The 21,988-nt window shown below is 46.6% G+C and overlaps 2 protein-coding genes across 4 annotated transcripts in view; one reads left to right on the top strand and one right to left on the bottom strand.

The window, feature by feature from the left end:
• CFAP57 (cilia and flagella associated protein 57) overlaps positions 1-13,461 on the bottom strand; it is a 70,332-nt gene extending 56,871 nt beyond the window's left edge. For 2 of the 3 annotated variants that reach the window (XM_032877499.1, XM_032877501.1), the window contains exons 1-6: positions 13,334-13,461; positions 12,915-13,087; positions 7,668-7,984; positions 6,024-6,310; positions 4,056-4,263; positions 831-983 (exon numbers count right to left, since the gene is read on the bottom strand). In XM_032877499.1, the coding sequence (XP_032733390.1) occupies positions 831-983; positions 4,056-4,263; positions 6,024-6,310; positions 7,668-7,984; positions 12,915-13,071 (1,122 nt within the window). In that variant the 5' untranslated portion in view covers positions 13,072-13,087; positions 13,334-13,461. Of the gene's footprint in view, positions 1-830; positions 984-4,055; positions 4,264-6,023; positions 6,311-7,667; positions 7,985-12,914; positions 13,091-13,333 lie in introns of all 3 variants that reach the window. The other variant, XM_032877500.1, reaches the window with a different exon arrangement.
• A 12-nt stretch (positions 13,462-13,473) lies between these two features.
• Positions 13,474-21,531, top strand: EBNA1BP2 (EBNA1 binding protein 2). Its single transcript, XM_032877502.1, has 9 exons — positions 13,474-13,739; positions 13,823-13,906; positions 14,109-14,278; positions 15,398-15,521; positions 16,999-17,088; positions 18,761-18,836; positions 19,270-19,363; positions 21,186-21,348; positions 21,455-21,531. Exons 1-9 carry the CDS (start codon positions 13,674-13,676, stop codon positions 21,503-21,505), a joined length of 918 nt encoding a protein of 305 aa, XP_032733393.1. The 5' UTR covers positions 13,474-13,673; the 3' UTR covers positions 21,506-21,531.
• Positions 21,532-21,988: the final 457 nt, after the last annotated feature.

Genomic DNA, 21,988 nt, shown 5'->3' with positions numbered 1-21,988 from the left:
TAACAACAAAAAGAAGGTAGGCGGGAACAAATCTGCACTGGGCTAAGGAAGTGACTTCAGATGGTACTTCAAATCCACAGGGACAAGCAAAAAAGAACCAGAAGCAATGACAATGCTCTAAAATTGACTCTGGTAATGGCTGCATGACTGTAAGTACACTCAAGACCACTGAATTGTACACTTTAAATATGTGAATTGTATAGCATGTGAATAAATACCAATAAATACTCAATAAAACTATTATTTAAGAAAAAACACCACTGCTGAGAAAGATAGGTTAAAATCTCCTACACTAATGGTAAGTGGTCTATTTTCCTTGTTGTTCTGTCAAATTTTGCTTTATGTATTTTGAGTGCATGCTATCAGGTGCATACAGCTTTAAAATTATCTTCTCAGTGAAGTGAACCTTTTGGTAGTTCAGAGTGATTCTCTTTAACAGTACTTTTTTGTTGCAATGTCTGCAGTGTCTTTATGCTAGTTTTCTTTGTTATTTAAAGCCAAAAAAGGAAAAATAAACTTCTTTATATATGTACATCTTTGTGTCCATGAGCAGCTATAGGAGTACATTGAATTCTCTTAAGTGCATCCGCAGGGTTAAAGGAGATGTACAATTTAAACCTGACAGACAACTCCAATGTGTCCTCCAAGAAGGCTGCAAGCAATCACAATCCCACCAAGAGTGGAGTATGTCTAGCGAAATCTTAAGATTAGAGTTTCTTTTGCTCTTATGAAGAGGCTGAATGAGCCAGGCTCAGCAAATCTGGATTAAAAGCTGCCCACATGGTCACCAGTCCTTGGGCTGGAGGGAAGCGTTGCTGGGGAAGACTCACCTTGCTGATCTCTGTCAGGGACATGGTGATGCTGTAGAGTTGGTTCTTGCTAGTGCTGGCAACCAGGGTCTCCTCTGAGGGACTGAAGCACAGGCAGAGGATGTCCTGCTTGTCAGACTGACTTGGCTCATTGCTCTGTGGGTCCACAGGAATCTGCCCAAGATGCAAGACAACTGTTAGGAATGTTCCCACATCATCAATCAGTGTGCCCCTGGACTTCCAGTGTTCTCTCAGATACTTTTAGCTCCCAGACTCCCAGACCAGGATGCTTCCCAGGACCCTCCTCAGATGTGGAGAAGGGAGGGCTTCGGTCACTTTGGTTTCTGTGGGGTTTGTATTCACCCTTACTTGATGACTGGCTGACTAAGGGACAGCAGCACGTATGAAAATGATCTCTCTACATCTCAGTTTGAGATCGCCTCTGAAAAAAAGTGTTTGTTTAAATCCCACCCTTGCCCATCTGTCGGAAGCCCAGTGTGGGTGTCACCTCATCAAGCACACTTTGTGCATCTCAGGGCAGCAGAGGGGAAGGTGACGGCCCTTCTTCCATGTGGGGCAGGTGACAGGGCAGAGAAAGGACAAGGGGTCACACAGCAGCCCAGCCAGCAGTCCCTGAGAGGGCCGGGAGTTGCCAAGTTGACATTGTAACATTAGATTTCCTTTTCCCCTGCCATTGCTTTTTGTCTGCTAACAAACTTCTTGAAAGGTTGGCTTGCACATACTGTCTCCACATCCTTTCCTCCCATTCAGTTCTCCCTTCCTTCTACTGTATCATTTATTGAGTGTCCTCGTCAACCGTAGAAATTTCCTTCTCACCAGAGCCAGAGGCTCCTGCTCAGTCCTCATCTTCTTGACTTTTCTAGATCCTGCTGCAGTGATGGCAGCACCTGCCTCCCCAGGGGCCAGGACACCAGGTTCTCCTGCTTCCCTCCCTCTGTCTGGAGTTCTTGTATCCCCTCCATTCCTTCTTCCCATAGTCAATGCCCCCTGTTCTGCCAGGACACTGAGGCCTCTGGGAGGGAGAAACAGCCTGTCCTGTCCTGTCCTGGGCTGGGTGGGCCCTAACATCCCCTCAGTGTGCTCACCAGGGAGCCGTCCTCTGCTGTCACATTTATGACACCGTGTAAAGCAGAATGGGAACCCACAGACCGAGGACCTTGTCTGTGTCCCAGTGCCTGGCATAGTACCTAGTGCACAGCAGTGCTCAGGGAAAGAGTGTGTGCCGCCTTGTTGTTCTCCTCCAGAGACAGTGAGGTCCTTGGGGGAAGCAGCCATGACTGACACATCCAGCTTGGGCATCAAGCCTGGAGCCTGGGCCATGGCAAGTACTCAGCAGCCATCTGTTAGATGAGTGCGTGAATGGCCACCACTTCTCAGGGTCCTCTGCTGGGTTCTTCTTCTGTCTCAGACTCCAAATTAGGAAATGCTAAGTTTTGTCCTCAGTCCTCTATTTCTCCATCTCTATATTTTATCTGTCAGTGATTTTACCCAATATGAGGGTTTGAATGAAAGCAACAGTAGTGAAATTAATCACAATGATAAATTCTTAAAATAGTGCACATAAAGCATCAGCTCTGTGCCAGACACAACATAAGCACTCCGTGTGTTGTGTGTGTGTGCGTGCACGCACATGTGCATCTGTGTGTACATATTGATCTCGTTCCCAAAGTCCTACCCACATTGCCAACCGATGAGTTACTTTATTCTGGGGTCCGGTAAAATGTTAACTTCCTCAGCAAGGCCTCCCCAAGCTACTCTTGGGGAGTATAATAAATCCTTTCCTGGCTTTATTTGCTTCACAGTGTTGATCCCCATGTGACAATCAGTTCATATCTGTTTGTCTGTTGACTGTGCTCTCTGGACAGGCTCTTAGAGTGCTTGCTTCCTTCCTGCCCCCAGCCCTGAGCACAGAGCCTGGCTCATGGTAAACCCTCAATATACGTTTGTGAATAGAACAAGCAAACAAAAGCATGAATTGCTTTGAAAGTAGGTAACTCAGACTCCTAGGAATTCCCCTTGGTTCCCACTCATCTAGCTCATATCCCCCGTTTTCCTACCACTGGCAACTTTTCCTAGGCATCTAGTCTCCAAGCCGAGGCTTCATCTGTGGGAGCTCCTTTTCTCTGGCTGTCCACGTCCACTCAGGGAAAGTTCTACACACTTAACCTGCACAAAGGCTCTTCTCTCTCCCACTTTTCTATTCACTGCTGTGACTAGACCTCACTACTATTCACTGCTGTGACTAGACCTCACTACTGCTTGGCTGGACTAACACAGCCTCTTCACGGATTCTGAGGCATGGCAGTGGTAATGGGTATCATCTGAGGAGCACCAAGCACTGGTCACATCATTTACACAGGTGTTGCTTCCTCCTTTTGGTAACCACCAGGGATGGGCTTTCTCAGGGAAGAAACAGAGGTTTTGCTGGAGTCAGCAGCTCGTCTCAAGTCACTCCGCCAATAAGGTCAGAGTCAAGGCTGGCTCCTTCAGTGTGTCTGTAGCCACAGCACATCCAGTGCCTCCAAGTGCCCCCGCCCCTCACTACACACCACGGACGGATTGGTTTTCTTAAGTGTAATGCTTCTGCTGAATCACACACACTCCTTCGGCTGGCATTCGAGATCTTTCACCAGCCTCAGCTCCCATCTTTTCCTTTCGAGTGATTTCAGTTCCTCTCCACGGGAAGCAGAGCATCTCCCAGACATGCCACCTGCTCGATGTCCATGGTGCCTCTGACTCACCTGTTCCTTCCACCTGCAATTCCTAACCTGTTCCCTCCCATCACTTGTTATCCTTCCTCGAGGACCCCTCCCCAGAGATTCCCACCAGACACCCAGAGCCTTCCTGGATCTTCCCCAAGCACAGACGATCTCTCTCGATAGCGGTTTGTATCACTTATTCCACAAACATTTACTGAACACTTCCTGTGTGCCAGACGTTAAATATCAGTATCTATCATAATACGATTTTTATTGGAACACTAAGCTTCCAAGAGAAAATATAACTTGCCAAAGTTCTCTTCCAGAATTCAAATCCAGATCCTCCCAATTTTAAACCCCACTCTGTGCCCCCCATCCTAAAACTACCAGCAGGGACTAATGGCTCAAGTCCCCATTTCCACTCAGCACTATAGCCCTTTCCTCCCGGCAAAATCCCTGTCAGCGCTCTACTCAAGGAGAACAGGTGCCAAGAGAACTCCAGTTCTGCTCTTCCTCCCCTCCTTACCCGGATTTCCCTGCTCTCCCGGTAAAAATCCTTCTCCTCCATCTTCTCAAACAGTAAAACTCTGCCTGGACCAGCAGAACAGGCAAATCCCTTTGAATAGGCTGCAATGGCGAACACCTGGGGCATGGTCAGCTGGCTGAGGCTCCTGGCCAACATGACCTGTTCGTAGGAAGGGACCGGAGAGCTGATGGTTGGAAATTCAATCAGGCTAGAAAAAGAAAATAGCATATAAGGTTTATAGAGACGATTCCAACGAGGCGAGTTCAGCTAGGGATGAGAAGGAAGGGCTGTCTTTGGGTGTGGGAGAAATCACCCATTGTGAGTCCCATAACCTAAATGCTACCCTTTGGCCTCGGACTGCTACACAAACTCCAAAGACTGGAAGGTCACCCATTTATTTGCTAGTCTCATCCAGCCTGTGTGGTCACTATTATTACTACAGTCGTTCCATCCATTATTGTCCTCCTTTTTAGGAAAAAGTGGCTCAGGGAGTTTTCTAGGATACACAGCTAATAAGTGGGAGGGCTGAGATTTGAATCCAGGGTTCCATTTTCTCCCTCCCTCCCTATTTCCTTCCTCCTTCCCTCCCCCCCGTTCTTCTCTCCCTCCTTCCTTCCACATAACAATTATTTATTGGAATTATACCGTGTTAACAATTCTGTGAAACAATGGTAAGTAAGATGGCATAGTTCCTGCCCTCAGAAGCGTAGAGTCTAGGGGACAACTCCCAAGGACCATTAGGGAACAGGATGGTATGGGAGCAGCCAGTCGGCAAGTAGCAAGGATTTTCTGAGGTCATTTACAGAAGAGATACATGAAACCTGAGATGAGCAGAGACTGAGAACTCCCAGCTGATCTGAGGAATGGACAGGAGTATGTCACTGTGTGAATGTGTCTGGAGGACAGGGGTAGGGGCAACTACACATGACCGAGGCCAGAAGCAAGAGTGCATGAGACATGCATGGTAGATAGAGGCAGGAGTGCATGCTCCAGGTGTAAAGATGGGTCAGAGCAGCAGGGAGACACGTGGGCCAGGTTCAGGAGTCTGGGCTTTATTCTTAGAGCACCAGACCACAGCAGGATTAGGAACATGGCAAACTGGAGGGCAGGGGGACTTATTAGGAAGCTCTTAATAAAATCACGACAGAAAAAGGAGAGGTCCTATGTGAGGGGGATGGTGGACTGAAAATTACACGGGGAGAAGACTTTATCATATGTCATGTGCTGGAGGGCTCAGTCTCCAGAGCCGGGCAGACAGTATTATGATCTTGGGGTTTATGTATTATGATCTCTGATGCTCTGTTTGAGCCTCATTGTCTTTTATAAAATGGGCATGATAATAGTATGCACTACGTAGGGTAAGACTCAAATGAGAATACACAAAGTCACAAAGTGCTTAACACAGTGTCTAGTACATGCAATGGTACATCCTAATATGTTTGAGATCTGACTATTATTGGCTGTAGTAAAGGTAAACTTGACCTGAGCCCCGCTTTACCCCATATGCTTTTGTCAGATTTACCAACAACTTCCCTGTAATTCTTTGTGGGTCTGCTGGCTCCTTTCAAATTGTGAGGTCCTTGAGCACCCATGTCCCTAGCACAGAGCAATGTCTTGCATACTGCAAGGGCTTAGTGGCCAGTTACTGAGTTGAATCAGAAAATTAGGTAGCCGCTAGAAAATGTCTGCTTGAAAATCTGTGGTTTTGAAGACTAATCATGCTGAAATGGTTATAAAATGAGAGTAGGTATAAAAATAAAAAGAATTGTATCTAGGCTGTGGTCGTAACTGTTAAATTTGTGCATGAATACAGACGAACACAAGAAAGGCAGAGGGAAGATGAAAAGAGTTGATTTTAAGGTGGGAGGGGGTTCTGAGTAATTTTAAAAGAAAGCTATTTTTGGTGTAAGGCTATTAGGATGACGAGCATATTTTCACAAGAGCACCAGCCCAGAGGGGCACCATTACCTCTCAGATTCCTGGATCTTCCCCAGGTTCTTGGTCTCACTGGAGGGCTCCTTGACCATTATACTTGTCTCCCAGCGTTGATCTCCAGATTCAAAGAGGAAGAGCTTTCCTGTATCGGTGCCAACGATGATCTTGTCCTCAGACACCCAGGCGTGGGCTAGATAGTTTTGGGACTCTCCCCTCTGAAAATTGGTTTGCTTCAGGGTTCCCTCAGCAAAACGGAGGAGCTTAAACATCCCATTTCCGGTGACACAAACCTGAGTGTTATCCTGGGGATTGAAGCTTACCTGTAAAATGGGAAAGGATCAAACTTACTTTGATGGAATTACCTCTCATTTCACGAATTTTATTTATTTCCAGTAGCCCAGAGTAGCCTTTAAACATCACGAAATCATGGTAAGTTTTGATACCATATTTGACAAGAGCACAGTTTCATCATATTTGTAGAGCCCAGCATCTTAAACTAGGAAACCTACAGAGATCATTTACCAAGGCCAAAAAGGAGATAAGCAGGTCTTGACAAAATGGAACAAAGCCTCAGCTGGAAAAGGGGGGCTCTGGTGGGTTTATGTGCCCTGCCCAGGGGGAAAGGGACCATGTCAGTGACAGCTATGCAGTCTCCCACCAAATGGGATGTATTGTAATAGCAGTCAACCTGCGCCCCTACTACAACTGATGGGCTGTAATTTATTCAAACCTGTATTCCCAGTGCTGGGTTCATAGCGGGCATCCCATAAATGTTCACTGAATCTAGTGGATCTAGAATCTACATTCTAGAGGATGTGCTCTACTCTGTTTAGAGAGGCTGGGCCCGACCTCACCAAGACCTAGACGAAATAATCTTCCAGCTCTCTCGCCTTTGGTCTGATTCTGTGGTCACCAAGTAACCTCTGATTACTCATTTCACCTCCCGAGTTCTCTGTTGCTAGGGAGGAACTGCACCAGGTAAATGATGGGAGCATTTTCGTCGTCACATGCTGGGGTTGCCATCAGCCTCTCGTGAGAATAATGCAGTCCATCCCGAGACACTGACTGGCTCCTATCTCTGAACAGGAGCAAATCTGAGTTCTTGAATTGTAAAGCTGAGTACCAGATCCTAGCCTGGGGTGACAGCACCAAGAAAAAACCTCCTTGGGACCCCTTGCCTAAGCAATCAATCAGCCTTTGCAAGGATCCTCTTTGTTTTACCCTCAAACCATAATGGCAAGTTCCACTCCCCACATAATTGCAATTTCATGGACAGGTTCCTCAAGGTGTACCACTTCGCATTACATTCTTAAAATCTTCCCACTGCCGGAAGAGGCCAGGACCAGCAAGACAAAGTAAGTTCTCAATCCATCTCGGGGCCCAACCTGGGAAAGCAGTTCTGGGCCACAGGAAAGAAGACAGGCACTGCGGACAGGGACTCCAGCCCCCACCACCCCACTACCTGTGTGATCTTAGGTGAGAGGCTTAACCTCTAGGAGCCTCAGTCCTCTCATGTATAAGAGGATGATAATAATCATACAGACCACATGTGGTTTTTGAGAGACTAAATTTAGAAATGCAAATGAAATCAGCACTGTTGCCAGCACACAGAAAGCATTCCATCAAGCTTATACTATTTTTCATAACTTGCATGATACTTGTTATGTGGGAAAGTACCTGGTAGGCAGCATTGTTCTGAGAGTCAGTTCTAATCATAGCCATTACTTTCTGTTTTTCCCACAGCCAATAGACAAGGTTTGACTCTGGAGGTGATGTCTGAGTCAACAGGTATTTGGAGTCTGGAGAAAAAGCCATGCTAATAAACCTCTGAACGGGGAAGTCAAAATTGTTAAGGATTTTGCGCTTCCGACAAGGGATGGATGACAGTTCATAAATGGTGATGATGGGTTTTTCTTGCACAGTCTCGGAGATAGCAAGATATCGCCGATTGGGACTGATGGACAAGGCCAGCATGCCCTGACTCTTGTCTGAGCCTGTGAACAGAGGTAAAGGCGGATAATGAGGGCACATGGTGCTTTTGCCATGACTCGACATGAACCAAGCACAGTGGTGGCAGGTTTGCAACATGGGAGAAAGGCACAGAGAGAGTACCTGTCAATCCCTGTAGCTCCTTGGTACCACTATGGGGTATTAGGAAAATGACGAGGATGGGTACCTGACTGAGGCTGAGGAAGAAGGAGAAGTTATGGAAGGATACCAGGAGGACCAGGTGGGGCAGGTGGCAGGAAAAGCAAAGGTGTGGATGTGAGAAAGGGTACAGATGGTGGAGAACTAAGAACAGTGGGGTGTGGTTGGAGAGTCACATGTGAACCAGGGGAAACCAAAGGTGGGTCTGGAGGGGTGGAATAGGGTGGGCCTTGATGCTCAGAGCCACCAGCACTCAATATTCCTCTACCTTTGAGGCAGAGAGGCCAAATACTGGGGTCCCCAGGCTCTCTCACAGTTAGGTCATCTATGTGATGTTCCGACCATGAGACAGAAATCTGCTGGACTGGCTTTATAGCAAAGCTTGTGCATTCTCAAAAACCAGAGATGGATGCATTCTACCCCTAATTTTCCTGGCACATGTCGGTGCCATCTGGAGATAGAGCAGTCATCTTGCAACCATGAGGTACCAGGCACAAGAATAGAAGTTGTGGTCTAGAAAGCAGAGGCTGAGGCAAAGGTGAAGTGCCAAATACTTTATCTGAGAGATGAAATGGCCCGTGTTACGATGTTCATGGATCCCTTCTTCCATTAATGGTAACAATTAACAAAATGGTTTAAAAAATAAAATGGTAAAAATTGCATTTTATGATTGCATTGGTATAAAGAAGACTGTAATGCAGATTGGATTTATTATTATTATATTCATTTTCTTGAGTGTCTAAAAGTATTAGCAGCCCAAGCCTCTGTGCCTCCCGCGCCGTGTGGAGAAGCTGGCCGGGATTCAAGCCCAGGGCAGGGAGGGTGAGTGAGGCAGGGGACAGGCGCTAACCCTGATGCCCTGGGCCCCCTCTGTTGTGCTTTACAATGAGCTGCGGCAAGTCCGGCCATTAGTAGGACCTCTCTGGAAGGGCTGCAGAGAGTCACTGCGCCTCAGCAAAGAAGCCAGGTTTTAGGTCACTGGCAGCCTTGTGTGAGAGTTTGAACTTCACCACGGAGGCAAATGAAATGCCACAGAGGAATTTTTGGAAGGGTCAGATGTGTGTCATAGAAAGATTCCTCTGGCAACTGTGTGAGAGACAGTCTTGGAGGAAGGGAAGCCGGGGAAGGGGGCAGATTATTTAAAAAAGGGAATGGTAGTGACAAGCGATATGAAGGTTGGGACAGGTGATGAGAGAAATGCTAAATCAGACCCAGTGGTTGCCTGGGTGAGGCCCGGGAAGGTGAGAAACGAGCGATGACTGACATCTGGTGACGGGAAGTAGGAGAGACAGCTGGGAAGGAACACAGGTAGGGGGCAGTTAGGGGTCATGGTGAAGATGACATCTACTGTTTTAGGCTGAAAACATGCCGTCCAAGGATTGTGTGTGTGTGTGTGTGTGTGTGTGTGTGTGTGTTTAAGATTTTATTTATTTATTTGACACAGAGAGAGAGAGCACAAGTAGACAGAGTGGCAGGCAGAGGGAGAGGGAGAAGCAGGCTTCCCGCTGAGCAGGAAACTGGATGCAGCACTCCATCCCAGGACCCTGGGATCATGACCTGAGCCAAAGGCAGACGCTTAACCGACTGAGCCACCCAGGCGCCCCAAGAATTTTGTTTTTATTCATGTTTATTTGGTTCTAGTTTTTTTCTGATTTCTTTTTTTTTTTAACCCTAAAGTCTTTAATTCATCTTGGGTTCAGGATGGTTAAAGGCATGAAGTGAGGGATTTAAGTTGATTCCCATTTTCCAAATACCTCACTAGTTGTCCCAGCAAAGATTCCTTTTTTAAAATAGTTTTTTAAAAGATGTTATAAATTTGACAGAGAGGGGGAGAGAGAGAGAGGAAGAGAAAGAGAGAGCATAAGTAGGCAGAGCGGCTGGCAGAGGGAGAGGGAGAAGCAGGCTCCCCACTGAGCAGGGAGCCCAAGGCGGGGATCCATCCCAGGATGCCTGGATCATGACCTGAGCCGAAGGCAGATGCTTAACTGACTGAGTCACCCAGGCACCCGCAGCATAGATTCCTAATGCCACCTTAAAGATAAATCAAATTCATTTACATATATAAATATATACACTGGGTTTCTGGGATATTTATACCAGCACTACATTATTTTTGTAATCATAGCTTTATCATGTATTTGACAATCTGGCAAAGGAGGGTCTTAAGGGAAGAGAGGGAGCAAAAAAGAAAGGATAAATTCAGTTCTGGATATACTGCGTGGGAGCTACACATGGCAGGACATTTAGGTAAGGAGGTCTAGCCAAGAGCTGTGTATGATTCTACAGCTCAGGGATGGGCTGGGGCTGAAAATGCAGATTTGGGGTAAGAGTCATGTGAGAAGCTGAAACTGTAAAAGCATATATGAGACTGCCTGGAGGAGGCAAAGGAAAATTTCTCCCTCCTTCCTTTTGTGCTCTCACGCCAGGGCCATCCCTGGCATAGCATTTGTCCTGCTCATTTCCAAGTCCTGCTCCTTGGAACATATACCTGTCTGCACAACAACACTGAGAGCCCCTAGAGGGTAGGGGCCATGGCTTTCTTGCTCATCCATCCACCCACCCATCCATCCACCCACCCCTCCACCCACCCATCCAATCACCAGTGCCTGACACCAAACGGGTTCTTGATACATGTTGGCTGATTGCAGAGCTTGTAAAATGCTTTTGCACTGTTTTAACCCAGTCGACGACAGACTCCTCCTTGAAATATTTTCACCACTTGCATGGATCTCCTCCAATCTTTTTGCTTACTCCTTCAAAGACTCTTCAGCTGGCTCTTCCTCAGTTCCCCAGCACTAAAAGTAGGAGTGTCCCAGAGGGTACTCTACTGTTTTATAAATACCTTCACCCTTAAGAGGATCTCTGACATTTGAATGATTTTATATTTCATCTCTGTGTGGATGACCTTCAAATTTCTATCACCAGCCTGAACCTCTCTTCCTTGTATCCGGACCCCAAATCAAACTGCTCACTTAATATCTGCATTGCCTCGCTAGTGGGCATCTCAATCTTATCATGTCAAGAAATAACCTCCCCCTACTCTCCACAAAACCTGATCTTTCTTCAGTCTTTTCTATCACTCTCCCAACTGCCTGCCACCACCCCACTCCAAGCCAGTGTCTCCTCTCACCTGGACTCCTGCTTCCTTCCTTGCCCCTCCTTAAATCTGTTCTCTATACAGTAGCCACAGAGTCTATTGAGACGTAAGTTAGATCCTGTTACTCTGCTCAGAAGGCCCCCATGGCTTCCTACTTTATCAGAGTAAGAGCCTTTAACCTACAAAGCCCTAGTACTTCTCCAACTGGCTTCCCCCTCCCTACTCCTCCATTGACTCCATTCCAGCCACACTGGCCTCCTTGCTATTCCCCTAACACACTAAGCACCCTCCTAACTCAGAGCCTAAAAGGTGAAAGGAAAAAGTATAAAGTATAAGAGAGACAATATAGGAGGATGTATTAATAATCTTGAGCTAGGGAAGAATTCTTGAACAAGTCACAAGAAAAAGGCTGATAAATTTTACTTCATTAAAACTAAGGATGTCTTAAGTCAATCAGAGAAAGACAATTATCATATGATCTCCCTGATATGAGGAAGCTGAGAGGCAACGTGGGGGGTTTGGGAAGTAGGAAAGGAATAAATGAAACAAGATGGGATTGGGAGGGAGACAAACCATAAGAGACTCTTAATCTCACAAAACAAACTGAGGGTTGCCGGGGGGAGGGGTTAGGGAGAGGGTGGCTGGGTGATGGACATTGGGGAAGGTATATGCTATGGTGAGTGCTGTGAAGTGTAAACCTGGTGATTCACAGACCTGTAACCCTGGGGCAAATAATACATTATATGTTAATCAAAAAATTTAAAAATTTTGGGGCGCCTGGTGGCTCAGTGGGTTAAGCCTCTGCCTTCGGCTCAGGTCATGATCTCAGGGTCCTGGGATAGAGTCCCGCATCCGGTTCTCTACTCAGCAGGGAGCCTGCTTCCCTCTCTCTCTCTCTCTCTGCCTGCCTCTCTGCCTACAGTGATCTCTCTCTGTCAAATAAACAAATAAAATCTTAAAAAAAGGAAATTGTTTAAAAATTTTAAAAATTAAAAAAAAGAAAAAAACTAAGGATTTCTGTTCATCAAGATACCATACAAAAGGAGAAAACACAAGCCCCAAAGTGGGATAAATTCTATAGAGTATATAAAATGTGCCCATAAATTAATAAGAAAATTACCAAAAAGAGAGAGAGAGAGAGATGGGTAAAAGAGTTGAACAGGACATTCACACAAGACTAAAAGGAATGGCCCATAAACATGTGACAAGAGATTCATCCTCATTAGTAGCAGAGAAATGCACACTAAAACTACAACAAGATACTTTTTCTCAACCACTAGTTTAGCAAAGAATTAGAAAGTTGGACAATGCCAAAGGTTGGAGGCCAGGAAGGAATGGCAACTCTCATGCCCCCTGGTGGAAGTGTGAATTGGTACTATCGCATTACCCAGTAAATTTAGTCCTGGCTGCTTGCCCTGCAGAATCTGCACAAGTGGAGGAGCATGCACAAAAGAAGAAACTTTACAGTGACACGCTTTGTAATAGCAAAAAACTATTCTTTCCCAAGTGTCCTTCCACACTAGAATGGATAAGCATATTTGAGACATTCGATTCATATTATGGAACACGTATATTTAAGTTGGCTGAAAACCTTTCCTTTCAGTACTCTCGTTGGGTTTATGGGGTCATATCTGGCACCTACGGTTAATGTATGTGTCAGGATGGAAAGGGTTTTTTACCTGGAATGAATTTTTGCCACTTCTGGTCCACATTGTATTTCACACAGTGATTTCCTGAAGGAAATATAATGATCTGCTCATCGAAGAAGAAGATATTGTTGGCCACGTGGGATCGAAGACCAAAAACATGCAGCGACTGAGCCACCACGGTCGACATGGTACCCTACAAAGTTCTGCTGAACATCCCGCACGCTGGTAAGGGCGGAGAGCCGCCCCGCCCCTCCGTCCGGCCCCTGGCCCCGCCCCGCCAAGGCCCCGCCCCAGCCCCGCCCCCAACCCCGCCCCGGAGCCCTCCTCGGCTCCCCCAGCCCCTCCAGCGCACTCCTTACGCCCTTTTGCCCGGGGTTTCTGCTTCTCCCTCTCCTTCGCTCCTCCTGGCCGCCTGCTTCTCCACACGACCCCCAGCTACGCGGTCCCACCTTTCGCTCTTTCGCTCCGGATCACCAGACTACTCGTGTATCCCGCGGTAGAACTCCTACGGGTCCCAAGCAATCCTGTCTCTCTCAGACGCTGGGGTGGTTCCTATAGCAACGGCAAACCGGAAGTGTGATTCCGCAGCCGGAAGCGGAAGTCCCTGTCGAAAAGATCAGCAGCTGCGGAGAACAGTGGTTGCAGGTGCCGCTCTGGTCCACGTGGGCCGCGGTGTGAGAGCACCGGGTGGGCGCAGGCAGTCGCGGCTAGAGGCGCCACTTGCTGGCCGAGCGGGCCTCGGGCCATCCGGCGAGTTAGAGTAGCGTGGACGCGCGCACTCCCTGGGACATGGACACTCCCCCGCTGTCAGGTTCGGACTCGGATTCTGATGATTCTCTGGTCACAGACCGAGAGGTAGGTGTCAGCCGGGCTCGCGGGGCTGGGCGCGGGAGAAGGTCCTCACTCCCCCGGTGCTGACTGCCCACTGTGCTCTGCAGTTGCAGGATGCGTTTTCCCGGGGACTCCTGAAGCCAGGCCTCAATGTCGTGCTAGAGGGGCCGAAGAAGGCTGTGAACGACGTGGTGAGCTCGGGCGCCTGGCCGGGGTCCTGGGACACTGGATGCTCACGAGACACTGTTGTGCTTCTCAGGCGGAGTTCTTGTCCCAGAGAAGACTCAGCCTGCGCAGTGCCAGGAGGGTCAATTCCCGACCCGGTTGTTGGGGGTTAGGGCTTTGTCCGTTGGCCTGTATCCTTGATGCTGGCTCTGTGTCTGGATTTCCTAGAGTGGCCTGAAGCAGTGTTTGGCTGAATTCAAGCGGGATCTGGAGTGGGTTGAAAGGCTTGATGTGACCCTGGGTCCCGTGCCGGAAGTCAGTGGACCTCAGTCAACACCTCAGAATAAGGATCAGAAAGCTGTTGATCCAGAAGATGACTTCCAGCGGGAGATGAGCTTGTATGTTTGTTTTCAGGTGTGGGAGTTATGGGTCCCTGTGCTAGAGGGAGGGGGGTGGAGGGGAAAGTAGTGTACCTGTACTCCTCCGAAGTTGTCATAAGCCTGAGAGTAAGAAAGAGGGCTTCTTTATATTCAAAAGAGCTAAGGAGATTGTGCGTGGTTGAGACAAGAGCCTGCTTGGTCCATCAGTTATACTCCAAAGTCCAGTTTATTTTTAAATTTATGTCGATGTATTTAGTTTTAGAGTTACTTTAGAGTTACTGCTTTCAGTTATTTTAACAAAAACTTGCTTCTGGAAGGTTCTTATGTGAACTTTTTCCAGTGACTACATAAGAATTCATAATTGATATTAGTTTGTAAGTTGATGGGTACTTTTATTTTTTTTTAAACCACATTGTTTTATTTATTTATTTATTTATTTATTTATTTGACAGAGAGAGAGATCACAAGTAGGCAGAGAGGCAGGCGGGGGGGGGGGGAAGCAGGCTCCCTGCGGAGCAGAGAGCCGGATGCGGGGCTCCATCCCAGGACCCTGAGACCATGACCTGAGCTGAAGGCAAAGGCTTAACCCACTGAGCCACCCAGGCACCCCTTAATGGGTACTTTTAGTGCGGTCACTCTCTCTCTCTCTCTCTCTCTCTTTTTTTTTTTTAATTTTATTTATTTATTTGACAGAGAAGAGATCACAAGTAGGCAGAGAGGCAGGCAGAGAGAGAGGGAGAAGCAAGCTCCCCGCTGAGCAAAGAGTCCCATGCAGGGCTCAGTTCCAGGACCCTGAGGTCATGACCTGAGCTGAAGGCAGAGGCTTTAACCCACTGAGCCACCCAGGTGCCCCAAGTGTGGTCACTCTTTTAAATGATTTTTTTTTTTTTTTTTAGCAGAATTCCCCTTCCTCTTTAAAAAGTGCATGACTAAATTTCTCCTAGATACCAAGCAAAAGAGGTTTTATTGAATTTTGTGTGTGTTCTTGCTGGTGGAAGTCAGATGTTGAGAATTTTTCTGATCATGGATAACTCTGAGGTTATCCTTGTCAGATAGGCAAGTGAGAAGGAATAGAAGGTCTCTCTCTCTTAGCTTATTGCCCAGTTTGTCCCATATCACACTGTCCTCCATCCTCAGCTACCGGCAGGCCCAGGCTGCAGTGTTGGCGGTATTACCCCGCCTCCATCAGCTCAAAGTCCCTACGAAGAGGCCCACTGACTATTTTGCAGAGATGGCCAAGTCTGATCAACAGATGCAGAAGGTAAGAAACAAAGGTTTCCTCTGGAAAGCGAAGACTTTATACTTAAGTGTGGTTAGCTGACTTATCTCTTGTAACTTTTTTTTTTTTCAAGATTTTATTTATTTATTTGACAGGGAGGGAGAGAGAGTAGCACAAGCAGGGGGAGCGGCAGGCAGAAGGAGAGGGAGAAGCAGGCTCCCCACTGAGCAGGGGGCTCAGTGGGGCTCAATCCCAGGACTCTGGGATCATGACTTGAGCCAAAGGCTGACGGTTAATTGACTGAGCCACCCAGGCACCTCATCTCCTACAACATTTATTTATTTTTTTTTAAATTTTTTAATATTTTATTTATTTATTTGGAAGACAGAGAGAGTGAGCGAGGGAGAGAGAGCACAAGCCAGGTGGAAAGGCAGAGGGAGAAGCAGACTCCCTGTGGAGCAGGGAGGCAGGTGCAGGGCTCAATCCCAGAGTCCTGGCATCATGACCTGAGCTGAAGGCAGACGTTCAACCAACTGAGCCACCCAGGTGCCCCTCCTACTACATTTAAAAAGACTAAGTCCAATAATAGGGAAGTGGATGTCAGAGGACAATTACTGTAACTGTCTACTTCAGACTCATGCCAGTCACCACCAATTAGAAAAATATAAGGATGATTTTTTCCCCTAATTTAAACATTTAAGGGGAGGAGAAGTACTATAAGAACTGTGGTTTCAGAGATAAAGATGGCCTTTTGTATTTCCTAGCTGGTGTGGTCATGGCATGGTGTGTAGAATAAACACACTTCTTGTTCTGCCATTGTCAAGGGCTGGGACTATAACTTGTAAACAGTTCCTTTTCTTCTGGGCCTCAGTGTTCTCTTCTCTAAGATGAGGGACTAATTAATATCAGATGTAATATAATTTCCAGTTAGATAGAACTTGGCCCTCATTTAACTTTGGGAGGAAGAGAATTGCCAGAATTTAATCCAAGATCTCTTCCAATAGTTGGGTCTCTGGATTTTAGGGAACTCTTGTCTCAGTGGTACTTGGGGAAGCTAATCTAGAGATGAGCTCAGACACATCTCTGTACACTTATCCTGACAAGTGCTTACCCTTTGACTGAAATGGCTGATCTGATGGAAGAGGCTGGGTACCGGATACTGGTTTGAGTTTTTAACGTGTATCTCGTATATCGGAGAAGGGAACTGAGGCTGCATGCTGGTTTCGCGAGTCTGCAGACAGTAGGGTTGGGGAGAAGTTCGTTTCTCCTGGCAGAGTGCAAGCCGGCAGCTTTGTGTAACAGAACAAACAGCACACTGAGATTGGGAAGGTCCCTTGCAGGTTCTACCGCTGATGCTTTCGGTATCTTGGACAAAGTGCTCAGCCTTTGGGCCTCTTGTCCAAGTTTCCTTTGAGCCTTAGTTTGCAGAACTGGGAAGATCTGGTCCCGCTCCAGTGCACCCTAAATGGTGGTCGGGCCAGACTCAAATAACGTAAGCTGACAACATTTTGTGTTTTAGATTCGACAGAAGCTGCAGGCTAAACAGGCGGCCATGGAGAAGTCTGAAAAGGCGAAGCAACTGCGGGCGCTTAGGAAATACGGGAAGAAGGTGAGAAGGAGAGTGTGCGGGCTTAGAATGAGGCCGAGTATCCATCAGGCTGGGGTGCCGGGGTCAGATCTGGTTCCGTGCCGTGTGTGTGTTCCGTCTTGTGTTGATTATCTCTCCTCAAAGAGGCCATCTGTGCTTGGATATAAACACCATCTTTCCTTGATACCAGGGTCTCAAGGGAGGGGCAGTTGAGGGGGGGCTGGTGGTGGCGGGGCATGGTCACTGCTGGGACATAATTCATTTTGCTGGGCTTCATTGGCATGTCTGTGCAGTGAAGGGGTGGGTCCAGACCAGTGGGGTCCAAACCTGACCTCACAGCACAGTCACCAGGGGAAATCTTTCAAAACAGATTTCTAGGCTTCAGAATGTCTGGGAATCTGTGTGTATTGTCTTCCCTTCCCCCAAAAACTTCTCATGTGATTCTGAAATGCATCCAGCTTTGGAGAATCACTGGTCTGGATGACTGAAAAGCCTTTCAAAGAACCATATTATTGATTGTCATCCAACTGAGGGGAAAAATGGCTCCTGTGTGCTTGACCAATGGATGTCTGAGTTCTACTGTAAAATCTAGGGAAACCCTTCTTGGTTTTTCTCCTTTATTTCATGGCCGTTTAGGAAAGAAGATGACAGGAGTTAAAGTCAGGGTTGTAGGAAGAAGTGAGTGTGGGGAGGATCAGCGCGAGTGTTCAGACTTTGTCAACATTTTGGGCATAAACGTTCATGGTCTGGGGTGCTGAGCTGCTGTCCATATTGGAGTCACTTCATTGACAGGTCCTCCGCGGAGTAAGAGTAGATCAGCATCCTATTCTCTGCAGAAGGGCAGCTGTGCATGTATTGGATCGACCTGGTGGTTGATGGCTGAGGTCAACTCAAAGACCTGGGTAGTTGGCAGTAACAGAACCCTGATCAAAGGCAAAGACAACTTTTACTTGGGCCTATTAACTCATCATTTGTAATTCGAAGAAATGTCATGGCAGTGGTTCTCAATTGGGGATAATTTTGCCTTACCAGGGAACGTTCAGCATTGCCTGGAGACAAATTTGGTGTCATGTCTCCATGGGGAGGGTGCTGCTTGCATCTAGTGGGTAGACGGCAGGGAAGCTGCTAGGTGTCCTACAGTGCCCAGGACAGGCCATCCACCACCCAGTAAAGAGTGATCCTATCCAAGGGGTCAGTAGAATTGATATTGAGAAACCCTGCTTTCAAGTGGAATCATCTGCTTTTGTCCTTACAGCTAGTTTTCTTTTTGTTTTTTTGCGAGATTGTTTCTGTTGATACTTTCTTGCTTACTAATGGTAGGGGCTAGATACTTAATCTGAGAATTGGATGTAGGCCTAGATCTAGATGTAAAACTAGACCTAGTTCTGCCGGTAGGATTGTGAAATGGGGTAAGAGTGCAGACTCCGGGGTGTGAATTCAGCTGTGCACTTTCTCACTGTGTGACTCACACAAGTGACTCTCTGTGCTTCATTTTCGGGGGGGTGATAGGAATTTCTACTTCACAGGGTAGTCGAGGAGATAAACTAAGAATATACTTAGAGCCTTAATATAGTTCTGGCACACAGTAAAATTTCAGTGGTGATGGTAGCACAGCATTGTTACCCAGACGATGGAGACACTCACGGGGATGATGGTCTGGAGTGGGTGTGATAGTCCTGTGTTCATGTCCCAGGTGCAAACAGAGGTTCTTCAGAAGAGGCAGCGAGAGAAAACACATATGATGAATGCCATTAAGAAATATCAGAAAGGTCAGTATACCTCCCGTCTAAGGATATAGGAGAGTGGGGACAGCTGCTGATTTTAACACCTGTTGCTGTAAAGCCTTGATTGATTTCAAACCGTTGGACCTAAAGTTTAGGACGGCATGGGGAGCAGAATGTGCCTCTTAAAGTTGATTTAGCAAGTAACAACCTTCTTTGGAAGCTTCAGCTTTTCTTAAAATGTTTTGGTGCTGGGGTGCCTGGGTGGCTCAGTCGGCTGAGTGTCTGCTGCTTAGGTCATGATCCTGGGGTCCTTGGATCGAGCCCTGCATTGGGCTCCCTGCTCAGTGGGGAGTCTGCTTCTCTCTCTCCCTTTGCCACTCCCTGTGCTATGCTTGTTCTCTCTCTCTGTGTCAAATAAATAAAATCTTCAAAAAAATAAAATGTGTTGGTGCTGATCAAAGTACCTGTTCACCTCTAGGCTTTTCTGATAAACTGGATTTCCTTGAGGGGGATCAGAAGCCTGTTGCACGGAGAACAAAGGAAGGAGCAAAAGGCCAGCAGATGAGGAAGGGGTATGAGGGGTTTTGCTTTGACTTTGTGGTGGGTACTGGGCACGCAGTGTGTGAGCACAGTGGGGAACTCCCCAGGAGTGGCCTCAGAGCTGAGAGAGCACAGTGCTGTCTGCAGCCAAGGCTCATAGGCCTTTGGGATGGGTCCTTTTAGCCCTCTCAGTCTTGGAAGGTTAAAGTAGGGTGACTTAGGGGGCGCTTGGCTGGCTCAGTCAGTAGAGCATTTGACTCTTGATCTTGGGGTCATGAGTTTAAGTCCCACGTTGGACATAGAGCTTACTTTAAAAAATAACTAACTACACAACAACAACAACAACAAAACCCTGACATAGGGTGATCTAAGGACTTGGCACATTTTAAGTGAATACTCAATAAAAGTTGATTCCACATCTCACGGTACGATAGTTTGGAGTGTGGACCTAGGGTTCGGGTCTAGAGTTTGCCATTTTGGGTAGCTTTGAGCAAGTTACTTGACCTTCCTAAATATTAGTTGCCTCATCTGTGAAAATGAGAAAATAGTATGCCCTCATAGCATTATGCAGATTTAAAAGGGCTAATGGCGGATATTATTATTTTCTTCTTAGTTTACCTTTATGCATCCCTGGACACCAGGCCTGAGGGAAATGATAATTTCTGTAGAATATATTAATACCATGATAAAGGCATTTAAGACATAGTGCAGAAGCACATTTTAGAAATAGCTGACCTGGTCTGGAGATCAGTGTGAGGATGGCTCTCTGGAGGAGGGTCCCACCTGAGCCTAGTCTGAAGGATAAGCAAGAAGAATTAACCAGAAGAGTAGGAGAGACACAGGTTTCAGCTTCAAGAATAAAGAATGCAAATGAGCAGAAGCATAGAGATGAGAGCAGCAGGTTTGTGTATGAGGAATAGCAAGCATTTGGTACTACGGGGAGTGCAGTGTGGGGCAATCTTGGAGAGGTGAGATGTAGCTGGAGGGGCGCCTGGGCTGAGTCACAGACGCAATGTTTGCCTTGTTCCGAAGCTTGGGTTTTATCCAGTAGGCAGTGAGGGAGACATTAATGGCTTTACTCAAAATTATGAACAGGTCATAGCCATGTGTTTGAAAAACTGTAGTGGTACTTGTGCAAAGGATGGACTTGAGGGAGGCAGGGAAACTGACTAGGGGGCTACTACAGAGTCCAGAGAGCAATGATAATGAGCTGAAGGTGGTAACAGGCGGAGAAGAGAAAACGGGTTGAAATATTCAAGAAGCTAAATTAGCAGCACTCCGTAATTGTGTCGGGTGTAGAGAGTGAAAGAGGGAAGAATCAAGGCTGGCGCCCAGGTTTCTAGCCTGGGAGGCTGGGATAGTGGGAGGACCACCAGCCTTGGGTCAGTGTTCATATACAGGAGGTGAAACCAGTCTAGGAAGGGAGATGGCATGTGATCTTGGATATGCTGAATTTGAGCTTCCTACGGGATGACCGGTTTTAAAATATATTACATTTGAATGTTAACTGTATGTACTATCCTTGAAAGGAGTAGAAACATCTGAGAATGATCTAGCAAGAGTTAGTTAAAATAGAAGAAGCTTTCCAGAGACAAATGTTGAGCCACAAGGTACATATGGATCCTTTCTTGGTTCTTGTTTTGTTTTCGTGCTCTAGTAGTTAAAACCATAAGTAGATGGGCTTGCCTGGGGAGTTTTTAGAGTTAAGGATGTAGGGCCAGGGATGAGATTCTGGGTAACTGTAACATCTAAGAGCTTTTGCTTATAGACTGGAAACTAAGGGTATTGGTGGGCCATGGGAATCATCAGGATTTACAGTGCCGTGGGTGACCGGTAAGCCTACTTTTTTTCCAGGCCCAACGCTAAGCGGCGGTATAAAAACCATAAGTTTGGTTTTGGTGGAAAGAAGAAAGGTTCCAAGTGGAACACACGCGAGAGCTATGATGATGTATCCAGCTTCCGGGCCAGGACGGCTCATGGCAAGGGCCTCAAGAGACCTGGGAAGAAAGGATCAAGTGTAAGTGAGCCATGGGTCCCATCCCACACCTACCTGCGCCCTTCCCTTTCTTAGGGCAGAAGGCCAAGTTGCTGTGTGATCACCTGTGGTATTTCTTTTTCTGTAGAAGAGGCCTGGAAAACGGACAAGAGAGAAAATGAAGAGCAGAGCACACTAAACAGCATCTTCATACGCAAAGAACCAGGAGAAAGGGGTTGCAGACTTGGGATTTCACCAGACACTTGGATTTCTTCTGTTGGGATCTTTTTGTAAAAAGTTCTTTCAATAAACTAAATATTTTCAAAGAAACATAGAATCTTGGTTAAAAGCTCAGGAATAAAAGGTGAAAAAGTTACTTTTACATATTAAGTAAGATTGCTATTTATTGATAATTTAGGCTTTGAGTCCAAATTGCCTTTCCTTTATGATAGATGAAGATTTAACTTACACCTTCCTCATCCTTCTAATTAACTGTATCATGATTTTAGATAAATCGGGAGTCAGTGGTTATATCATTGTGACTGTTTAAATACCTTCATTGCAAGCCAGATGTACTAGGATAAAATTTCTTTTGTGGTACAGCTTTTGGGTTTTCCTTGAGTTAATTATTACTTTGTATTTTTTCTGTGTGCCTAATTTTCCTTGTAGATCCTTATTTTTC

The sequence above is a fragment of the Lontra canadensis genome, unplaced genomic scaffold (genome assembly GCF_010015895.1).
Source record: "Lontra canadensis isolate GAN:19392208 unplaced genomic scaffold, GSC_riverotter_1.0 scaffold60, whole genome shotgun sequence".
Taxonomy (NCBI): Eukaryota; Metazoa; Chordata; class Mammalia; order Carnivora; family Mustelidae; genus Lontra; species Lontra canadensis.
This window is presented reverse-complemented; position numbering and strand designations above follow the sequence as displayed.

What these genes read in the sequence shown, in the direction of transcription:
- EBNA1BP2 (XM_032877502.1), top strand. Translation starts at nt 13,674, where the DNA reads ATGGACACTCCCCCGCTGTCAGGTTCGGACTCGGATTCTGATGATTCT. An exon ending in AGAAGGCTGTGAACGACGTG is followed by an intron (nt 13,907 to 14,108) that starts GTGAGCTCGGGC and finishes TGGATTTCCTAG; the next exon opens with AGTGGCCTGAAGCAGTGTTT. An exon ending in GGCCAGCAGATGAGGAAGGG is followed by an intron (nt 19,364 to 21,185) that starts GTATGAGGGGTT and finishes CTTTTTTTCCAG; the next exon opens with GCCCAACGCTAAGCGGCGGT.